At 46.7% G+C, this 10,730-nt stretch overlaps 2 protein-coding genes across 2 annotated transcripts; one reads left to right on the forward strand and one right to left on the reverse strand.

Moving 5' to 3' along the window:
- Positions 1 to 1,008: 1,008 nt before the first annotated feature.
- On the forward strand, positions 1,009 to 3,564 carry LOC100383095 (putative protein of unknown function (DUF594) domain family protein). The gene has a single exon (NM_001175766.1). The coding sequence runs from the start codon at positions 1,809 to 1,811 to the stop codon at positions 3,399 to 3,401; it is 1,593 nt and encodes a 530-aa protein (NP_001169237.1). The 5' UTR covers positions 1,009 to 1,808; the 3' UTR covers positions 3,402 to 3,564.
- Positions 3,565 to 5,201: 1,637 nt separating this feature from the next.
- On the reverse strand, positions 5,202 to 7,526 carry LOC107521955 (Cysteine-rich repeat secretory protein 3). Its single transcript, NM_001367109.1, has 3 exons — positions 6,482 to 7,526; positions 5,481 to 5,591; positions 5,202 to 5,344 (listed from the first exon to the last, which is right to left on the reverse strand). Exons 1-3 carry the CDS (start codon positions 7,233 to 7,235, stop codon positions 5,337 to 5,339), a joined length of 873 nt encoding a protein of 290 aa, NP_001354038.1. The 5' UTR covers positions 7,236 to 7,526; the 3' UTR covers positions 5,202 to 5,336.
- Between the last annotated feature and the right edge of the window lie 3,204 nt (positions 7,527 to 10,730).

Raw genomic sequence — 10,730 nt, forward strand, 5'->3', positions numbered from 1 at the left:
CACTAGAGATAGTATGGCACCATGACAATGGGTCCCACATCAAAACGCCTTTTTATTGTCCCAAGGATACAACACATTAAAAACGTGATGGGTGTAAAAAGTCTTCTAGATAAATTAATTATGTGGTCTGAGTAGCAATTCTAGGTCCTAAGTTTGACTCTAATGTACATGTCTAAAGTTCGGAGGTTTTTTGACCTATGTGACAAGGTCTTCTTTATAAGAAAACACTTAGCAAACTTTTGTACAGAATAAACTAGATGCTCACAATACCAGAAAAATGGGTATTAGAGCCACAGCTTCGGGGCAAACTTCTTTCAACATCATGCTTTCATGCCTAACTAGGCCTTGCTACTAAAACGATATAAGGATTAGCGCCTAAATGATCAATTGAGATTGGAGAAATATTAGTGTAATGTGCAAAACATGATTTTTATTAAGGGCCTATTTGGGAGGGCTCATAAACTTACTCCGACTCTTGAAGATCCCTCCCAAACGGTCTCAAAAATGAGCTCCCAACAAAGAGCACCGAGGAGCCGAAGCCAATTTTTATAGAGAGATGGAGCCAAAAAAATTAGAGCCAATTTTTATAGAGAGAAGTTGGAGCCAGAAAAATTAGCTCCTAGTGGCTCCTGTCCTCAGTCCCCATTTGCCCTTATCTCGCATTAAGAGGAGCCGTTTTGTTAAACGATTTGTTAAAAACACTAGCCCCTATAGTATGAGTTTTTAAAGAGAAGCCAGAGCTAGAATTATTTTCGGAGTAGCCGTAGCCATGCCAAAGAGGAACCAAATACGTATTAAACGAATAACAGCCTTAAATTTTATCTCCAAAAAACCTTTAAATGTGTTTTGCTAAAACTTTATTTTAACTTAAGAGATAGTTGCACGCCGACGGGCAGACGAGTTTAGTCGGCCCATGATACAGTAGGCTAGTGTTGAACCTCCGAATGAAATCCTACTACTCTATAAGGCTACAGCGCCACGCCCACGCCCCGTTCATCCCGCCCCCATCCGTGATCCCCTCCGCGACCCTCCCTCCCTCCACCCACCCCGGCTGCCGCCCCCGCCTGCCCCCGCGCTCCCCTCCGCACCCGAGTGCGCCCCCGCCTACCCCGCGCGCCTCCCCCCGTGACAGTCGCCTCCGCGTCCGGCGCCCCCGCCCCCGTCTACTGCGACTTCCGTCGCGAGCTCCGTCAGGTCATCCCGACCCTTCCCCCTAGAACCCCACTCCGCGCCCCTCCCGTGTCCCACAGCACCGGCACCGCTCGGTGCTCGCACCACCCCGCGCTGTCGACCCCGCCCCCCTCGCTCCTCACAAAAGCCGCCAAAACCCTAGCGCCGCCATCAGGAATCCAGCGAGGAGCACCAAAAAACAGATATCAACTTTGATGCGTACGAGGCCATCGACGCCATCCACCCCCGCACCGACGCCCAGGCTCTAGCGATCCGGACTGCCCCGCGCCACCATCTGCCTCGTTGCCCCGGCACCCCCGCGTCGACTTTGGCGACCAGGCATGCCCAGCGCCACCCTCTGCCTCCAGCGACATCCCCTCAGCATCCCATGCCCTCGCCTCTCTCCGGCCGCACAGGAAGTTCCTATGAGCCCCTATTGTTGTTCCGTTGCCCAAACCCTAAGATTGATTTTCTATTCGTACCTACTGGTTTGGATGCAGCATATGCAGGATGAGGATGTCGGGCGGCCGTACAGGAAGTTCCTCTGAGCAGCGTCACAGCCTGCAAGAGGATTCCATTTTCTGTATGTGTTGTGGAAATCATTTGATAGGATTAGTGTCAGTATATTGGTTCCTGCGATGCTGGTGTTCGTTTCTGGGATTATCAAGTATGGGGAGAGGGTGTGGGCTCTGAAGAGTGCGAGCCGAAAGGGCCTTGACAAGACATCAGCTAATCCCAGTTCACATGAAGACACAATCGATGATGTATTGACTTGTACCAAGGAATCATATGCTCTTTGGACGGTGCTTATAGCTCGAGGATTTTTTGTGGGGCGAACTATGCTCCTGATGGGACAGGGGCCTGCATCAACACTATGGTTTTATTTCAAGACAAAGTATCAAGGTAGAGAAGAGAAGCTGAAGATGGTAATGATGGAGCTTGGCATGATGTTCGATCTCCTCTACACCAAAGCCAACGTGCTCCAGAGAAGGATTGGTGTCCTATTCCTGTGTGCTTCCCAGGCCTTGATGGTCGTTGCCCTGGTTCTCTTCATGATACGACGTGAGGAAGGCGCCCACAATAACAAGGTTAATGTCGCGATTACCTACACATTATTCAGTGGCGCCATTTTTGTGGAGACCTGCTGTGTTGCTGCGGCGATTGCGTCGCCTTGGACAAGGGCACACTTGAAGGAGAGCAGCTGCCTTCATGGTCTCAGTGACTCCTTGTTTGAGGCTGTTCATCTGTGCAAATCCACCGCTAATAACATGGCACAGTTTAACTTATTGGATCACTGCATCTCTGTCAACTCCAAACCAAGAGTTTTCTCAAAGGCCCTCAGTGCTATTGGTCTGGATAAGCAATGGTACGTCCACCACATGGATAAGCAATGCTACTGGTGGATTATCAACCGTGTTTTGGAACATTTGGCCACATTGCCCGACGAATTCTCAGGTCTAGCAACTGTACACTTTACAATTAATGCACCCACTGAACATCCAGTATGGTTCAACCAGCTGAGTACATCCTTCGAGCAAGTCCTCTACGGCTTACACCTATACACTGACCTACATCTAAGCAGGCACTTCAACAACTGCAGCACGGGTAGCGTCGTACAACCACCTCCACCTGAGATTATGCGACTTAAGGAAGAATGCGAGACACTATCAAACTACATGATGTACCTGATGGTGGTGCATCCTTCCATGTTGCCAGTCAACACAGTTGCGGCAGGAGATCTTGTTCAACAACTTATTGGCTGGGTTACTAACCACCCTGGACATGGGGCGACGACGACCAAGCTAGCAATTCTGCGAGGGTACTCAAGGACCTTTTACATTCTGGGCATAGACGAACCAGGCCAACACAGATCATTTTATTATTTGCATCACTTACTTACGCAGATCAAGGAGATGTGGGTGAGGCTTCTCATGTATGCTGCTGGCAAATGCAGCGGAGAGGTGCACGCACGCCAACTTGGTGAAGGACGTGAGCTCATCACCTTTGTCTGGCTACTCATGCTGCATCATGGACTTGGAGACATGGCAGCTGAGTTCAAGCTTTTAAGATCTAATGATCCAAATGTAGCCGAGCGGGGGGCGTGGATTGTTTCACCTCCAGGAAATTATCAAGAGCCGACTTGTGCCTTCAACCACGTGACCTTTGTAGTCCATTGTAAAAGAAATGTCTCTATGCTCTTTACTCATACATTACAACAATTTTTTTTGTAAGTTTACACTTATGCAAGTAACCTAGAGCCTTAGCAACTGAAATGTTTTAGGTTAGGTTGCCTAGATACAGTGGAGGGTGGAACTGGAACCAATATGTGATTCGTTATATGTATACTGCCGCAGGTTGCCATTTATTCAATACAACAGTACATGTGTACATAATAAAGATAAAAGAATATATTGATGATTCAAACAAGCGATTCTGATATTAATATCAATTTTGGTTTAGAATATTGCTATATTTGAGAAACACCCTGAGTTTTGTTGCCTCTTTCCATAACAAACTCTTCGATTTTTAATTTTGTTTTTCAAAAGGTAGCTGCAATCGGTTATCAACCTTTAAGTGCTGGTTTATTAGTACGTTTCTTTTTTATCATTCCAAGTGCACATGAGTTAGTTTATCCTTTTTTTATTTTGCACTCTAAAAATGCACTACTTATCATATTATCTATTCATCAACTTACACAAAGAAGAAAGACCTATGATGTCATGACAAATGTGGTTATAAAGTGGTTAACAATGAGACAAGACAAATATCTATTCTATTTAAATAAGGTCTATCTATATGATATAGATAAAAAATTGTAGAAGTGCACATGCTGTTTTTCTTTCTATAATGATTCTTTAGAAATAATTTTACAATATTATAATATTTGTTCGACATAAGTTCAATTTATTTAAGTCGAAGTATTTGTAATAATATTGTATATTTATATCGTCAATATAATATTAGTCTTACGGTGATATTATATCATACAGATTTTGCATATCATAATGATGTTTGTCGTTCAGTATCTATGTTTTAAACTAATTTTTAACTTTCGTAGCAACGCACGGGCGTGTATCTAGTAGCCATATAATAACCGGCCTAGCCCATGACTCGGTTTCCATCCGTCCGTGACCATCAAGACGGGTGTGGAGCACCGCAAAATAAGCGAAGAATTCTATCAATTATATGTACAGGCCACAGTACTATCTGAAGCTCCTTTTCACATCCAGACCAACCCATCTGACTGCCTGCTTCTATGCTATATGTCAACAGGTATACCCAATTCTCATCTGACGTCATGACAACTTTTTCTAGCGACAACAATGCAGCATGCCGTAGCCATCACAAAAGTTTGACACGTTCCTGCTGGTCGCTAGAGCAGACATTCAGGCAAGCATTCAGAAACGTACGACGAACAGCCGCAACAGGTCAAACGAAGAGAACAGCTGCACAGCACAGCTGTGTGGTTACCAGGTCAGCAATGTCCATACAGAAAGGCTAGCGACCAGTTAACCAATGGCGGTAGCACCGACTACTTCCAAACCCTAGAGTTAAAATCTGGTCCCAGAGCATCTGGAAGTTCGTCTTCCATAACAGACCAACCAAATAGACACCCAACCCGCTCCTGCAACCTTAAACAGGAGACTAAGTACGTTTAGCCTAGACCTAACAGGTATTTTTCATTTGGCGGGGGTCAAAAAAATACAAGAGAATCAATGTACTCCTAGAACCCTAAGCAGGAGAGGCTAAGACGACAGCCCCGAGCTCGTCTACCAATTTCAGCTGAGAATCAAAATAGCCCCAGAAGTGGACAGCTTCTTTCCTGAACAGCAGCTTGCCACCTCTTTTCCTCTCTCTGCCATCATGGGGGGGATGGCACCCTCAGGGCTTGTTCGTTTAGACCAATCCAGAGGGGGATTGGAGGGGTTTAAATCCCTGCCTAGCCATTTTTGACTAGACGGGGATTTAAACCCCTCCAATCCCCCTCTGGATTGGTCTAAGCGAACATGCCCTCACATGGCCAGAGGAAGAAGAGCCAAAAAACACCCCCTCTGTATTCCACTCACCACCTTGAAGAAACAAAATACACAACCCTACCATCAAAATGCCATACCATGCCCCCACAATGTCTTTGTCCACATTCTCCTTCCGTGCTCTCCCTCCCATCAGTAATCTGCAATAAACACAGGTTTGGTAAGGGGGAACAGTCAGGCATCTGGTGGAACAAACAGCAGTGGGAGCTGCAGAATGGTGGCAGCCCAAAGAAGAGAGCCATGGTGCTGCTCGTGCTCGTGTTTCCACTAACTCACCACCATCCTTCTTCTTGACCAGGCTCCTGGCGAAAAGCAAGCAGATGACCACGAAACCCAGGCCTACGGCTCCCCCGAGCACAATGGCTACAGTCTTTGCTGTCTGCTGCCCTGAGATGCACAACACGAAGAGGCAAATCGATTGATCAGGCCAGGGGCACCACGGTCTAATCATGTGGACAATCATACAGGCATATCTCCCGGTAAATCCCCGAAGAAAAGGCAAAAAGGCAATGAACACAACTTTTACCAAAGCTTGAATAGACAGATGCATAAACAAGGTGGCAAAATGGAAACTGCGCTACCCTACTACCATATTGTACCTACAGAAAGCGTGAGCCAAGCAATGTGGGTTGAAGGAGGTTCGGTAATGAACATCTCCTAAGCTGAACTAATTAGCTAAAGAAACATGTAGAATGTGGAAGTGGAAGAGGAAAGACATGGCATGGCAAACAAACGTATCCATGTCTGCCAATTCATAAACTGGGCAGACAAGATAAGAGCAAGACCATGCCACATCTCGATCAAAGTTCCACTTCAACAGAAGAGTCACACCTACCTATGGTTCTGGACCAGTCAAGGATTCTAATGTATACAATGATACACCTGAGAGTGGACGACTAATCTACATAAATTTGCCCCCAAACAACCAGAGGAACAACCAAAAAGGTACCAATCGCTATCAATCAAATCAATTCTGAAGCACGAGTGAACAGAGGGCACTGCCAAGATCTCACCTACACACATACAAACAAATCTTCTAACAAAAACTTTCAGTCTAGGCACCCGCATGAATTTTTAAATGTCACTGATAACTGGCTGCACTTGAACAACAATGCAGCATCTGCCCGATTCATCAGTTGGGGCAATCTATCTACGGAGCCATCCACAACAAATTGAATCTGAATGCTGAACGCGAATGGAACTTGCAAGCACAGCCAAGTCACCAAGTTGTCAAATCGAAGGGCGTAGCCTAGGTAAGGCAGAAGTGGGAGACTGACCTCCGGTGCCGCCGCCGTGGGGCACGCCGTGGGGGTAGTAGCTGTAGCTGATGTAGCACTTGTCGAGGTAGACCTGGCCGGAGGGCGCGCCGCCGCACTCGACCTCGACGTGCTGCACGGCCTGGGTGACGCACTGGCTGCAGTCCCCCGTGGAGAGGTCGCCCTCGCACTGCGCCATGGCGTAGACGGCCTGGTAGCTGGTGGCGACGAAGCCGCCGGAGCTGGTGGCGACGCCGCCCTCGAGCGCGGAGAAGGCGGTGTCCCTGCGCATCTCGAAGTCGCCGCCGCCGCCGCCGCTGCCGGTGCCGCAGGTCTTGAAGAGCATCTGGACGCCGGAGACCTGGGGGAAGCCGGACACCTCGTAGAGCGCGAGGCAGCCGGCGAGCTGGACCCGCGCGGCGACGGAGGCGCCGCAGACGCCGGGCCAGGAGGACATGGCGCGGGAGACGCAGGCGGCGCAGTCGGAGGCCGAGAGGTCCCCGCGGCACTGGAAGAGGCCGAAGACGGAGGTGGAGGAGGAGGCCGCCGAGGACGAGGAGGAGGTCTTGTAGAACTTGGCGGAGGCGGACTGCGCCGAGAGCGTGGTGGAGAGCGCGGCGACGCTCGGGGGCGCCACCCCGCCCGGGAAGCTCTGGTTGGCGCAGCCCTTGTAGATGAGCGCGTAGAGGTCGGCGGACGTCGCGGGCAGCGGCGCGTGGAGCAGCAAGACGGCGGCGGCCAGGAAGAGGAACCGGCGAGCTCTGCGAATGCCCATCTCGCCACCGGGGTCCTGGGGATCTCTCGGCCTCGTCTCCCCGCCCTAGCCCTCTCTGCTCTGCTCTATCACTGCCCTCTGCCCCCTCGTCACGGCGGCGGCGGCGGCGGTGATGGTGTGGAGTGTACTGGAGTGGAGAGTGGAGACTGGACCTGAACTGCCACGCTCGCCTGCTTCTGCTTGGTCCTTGGTGGGGTTTCCTTCCCCTCTTGCCTTGCCTCCGCTCCGCCCCGCGCCGCGCTCGTCTCGCCCACCACAGCAAGAGGCCACCACCGCCAGGTGCCTTGCCCGTTCCCCCCGCTGTGTTTGTTACGGCTGACGACGTTAATGCCGCGGTTAATGAGGAAAGAGGACCAGCGAAAGCACGCGCCCATCTGTACTGTGGGAGCGTTTGCACGCAAAATGCAGCCGGTGCCACTCACCAGCTTTTTACTTTGGTCCGCAAAACCGGCCTGCTGTGGTTGCCAAAGTGTTTACTACAAGATTACGGTTTTCAAAAGGCGAAATGTCGCAGACCCACCAACGTCTCGATGGAAGAGGATATACTAAATGTTCTTGTCACTTGTCACGAAAGAGCTTCTCAAAAAAAAAAGGAGAGGAAAACTCGTCAGGAAAGAGACTTGTAATCTTGGTTATCTTAGGCTAGAGGGTTTCCGATACCTAGGTTGGTCTTCGATGTCTTCAGCAGATCGCGAGTGGTTGACACTTGACAACTCCCCCTCTCCGCTGTGTTCCTCACGTAAAGATGTATCCGTCTGCATTCAAGTTCGATCTGTCTAATAACTCTTTCGGTTATAATTAGATTGACAAGGATATTAAATCATTTGCTAGTTAAAATTAAATAGAAGATGACTCAGTCTCTTTCGATTCTCACGCAACCGAACAAGTAAAAGGGTTAATATTTAATTCTTATTTTGAGTGGATATTCAAGATATCGATATTTATTCAAATATTATCCGACACAACTCGATAATACGTGTACCGATCTGAATCCTAAGATAAAATATAAAAATAAATATGAAACGATTAAAATACATCCATATCTGATGCAATTACATTCCTACCCTCACACTCCGCTTTGTTTTAATTTATTGGTATATTTGTTTTTAGGTGGGATTCCTGATTTGGTCAAGAAGTTCAGCTGCTCGGGATCATTTCAAAACACCATATATATCGTCCACCACGTCACCTACCCTTCACATAGCCGACTACGTCATTGATCATCGTCGAACTTTATCCATCACATTGTTCTAGACTCCAGTACAGAATATTTACTGTCAGTCTACAATCACATTAGTGTCACATTAGCTTTTCTTTTAAAGTTTCGTATTTTAAAATGAAACATGGTGTTTTTCTTAGGAAAAAATCCATAGAGCACGTAATGAAGAAAAAATCACAAATCAAACAAAATACATAAAACATGAAATACACATAACTCGTAAAAAATAAGACTACATAAATTAAACAAAGTAAATAAAATGCAAAAAAAGAATTACATAGTTTATAAAAAATGAAACTAATAGGTGGCGTCGTCATCCTCAACTTCATAGTTATTTTCTTAGTCTTCTATTTTTAATTGTTTGGACAGTTCTTTTAGGACCAATATGTGGATCTTTTTATGTCTTCATTCTTGTGGTCAATACTCTGATCTAGCAACTTGATGAATTGCTCGTATAATTTTGCATAATTTATCTTCCCGCTAGTCTTGTAAAGCTATTTCACTATAGTCCTCTTCTGGCCACAGGACTTGCTGCTACTCATTATTGGCTCCTTACCCTTGTGTTGTTCTCTTGCCCTATTACGACCATATTGAGGCGGGATCATTTGCTCACATCACCAGAGTTAGAGGCACCGTGTTGCACGCACCACTTTGGTTGATGACCAAGAGCACGCAACATGTGCTTCAGCTTGAATCATTGGAATCGTTGTGAAAGCTCTCCTTTACTGCTTGAAGCAATATAGCATCATCTGATCTACTTGGTTAGGTCGCAAACAAATAGTTGTAGAAAAGTGAATAGTTGCACAAAAACTATACTTAGAAAAGTAAGTGTTTTTTAACTCTTACTAAGAGCAATGGCAACTAGACACGAGACAATGAAAGTAGGTGCATGTCATGATCACATAGCTAAACTGAATGCTAAGATTGTCGAACATGAACTAGAAAATGAAAATTTTAAATTTGTTCGTAGTATGCTCTATAATGGGAGACGTTCTCGCATTAAGGATGACATTGGCTTCCAACAAGGGAGCCAAAGCAACATCAAGCTTAATGCCCCCAAGAATAGGCTTTCTAACTTTGTAAAGGGCAAGGCTCCCATGGTTCAGGATAGAGATGGTTACATTTTGTATCCTAAAAACTATCCTGAGCACAAAATTAGGAGAATTCACGCTAGGAAATCTCATTCTGTTTCTCATCATGCTTACATGTATAGTAATAAGGCTTCTAGATCTAGGCATTAAACTCATATCAAAATACCTAAAAAGAAGATTGTTGATGCATCCAATGAACATAGCATTTCATTCAAAACTTTTGATGCATCTTTTGTGCTCACTAACAAATCAGGCAAGGTAGTTGCCAAATATGTTGGGGGGCAAACACAAGAGTCCCAAGACTTGTGTTTGGATACCCAAGGTGCTTGTTTCTAATGTGAAAGGACCCAAGACCATTTGGGTACCTAAGAACAAGGCCTAAATTTGTTTTGTAGGTTTATGCATCCGGTGGGACAAGTTGGATAATCGATAGCGGGTGCACAAACCATATGACAGTGGAGAAAATGATGTTCTCCTCATATGAGAAAAATAATGATCCCCAAAAAGCAATCACATTCGGGGATGGAAATCAAGGTTTGGTCAAAGGTTTGGGTAAAATTGCTATATCTCCTGACCATTCCATTTCAAATGTTTTTTCTTGTAGATTCTTAGATTACAACTTGCTTTCGGTTTCTCATTTATGTAAAATGGGCTATAATTGTCTTTTTACTGATGTTAGTGTTACTGTCTTTAGAAGAAGTGATGATTTAGTAGCTTTTAAGGGAGTGTTAAATGGTCAGCTACATTTAGTTGATTTTAATGATAACAATGCTGAACTAGACAATTGCTTAACTGCTAAGATTAATATGGGTTGGCTCTGGCATTATCGGGGACCATAATTAGGGGTACCCTCAAGGCTCCTAATTCTCAGCTGGTAACCCCCATCAGCATAAAGCTGCAAAGGCCTGATGGGTGCGATTAAGTTAGGGATCGGTCCATTCGAGGGACTCGATCACGCCTCGTCCGAGCCTAGCCTCGGACAAGGGCAGCCGACCCCGGAGGATCTCCGTCTCGCCCGAGGCCCCCCTCCAGCGACGAACACATTTCCGGCTCGCCCGAGGCCCTGTCTTCGCTAAGAAGCGACCCTGACCAAATCGCCGTGCCGACTGACCAAATCGCAGGAACATTTAATGCAAAGGTGGCCTGACACCATTATCCTGATGTGCGCCCTTCAGTCGACAGAGC

This window comes from Zea mays, chromosome 1, assembly GCF_902167145.1.
Source record: "Zea mays cultivar B73 chromosome 1, Zm-B73-REFERENCE-NAM-5.0, whole genome shotgun sequence".
NCBI classification, from domain to species: domain Eukaryota; kingdom Viridiplantae; phylum Streptophyta; class Magnoliopsida; order Poales; family Poaceae; genus Zea; species Zea mays.

Coding starts and splice junctions, on each gene's coding strand:
- LOC100383095 (NM_001175766.1), top strand. CDS start 1,809: ATGCTGGTGTTCGTTTCTGGGATTATCAAGTATGGGGAGAGGGTGTGG.
- LOC107521955 (NM_001367109.1), bottom strand. CDS start 7,235: ATGGGCATTCGCAGAGCTCGCCGGTTCCTCTTCCTGGCCGCCGCCGTC. Junction 5,592..6,481: donor CCACGGCGGCGGCACCGGAG/GTCAGTCTCCCA, acceptor TGTGCATCTCAG/GGCAGCAGACAGCAAAGACT.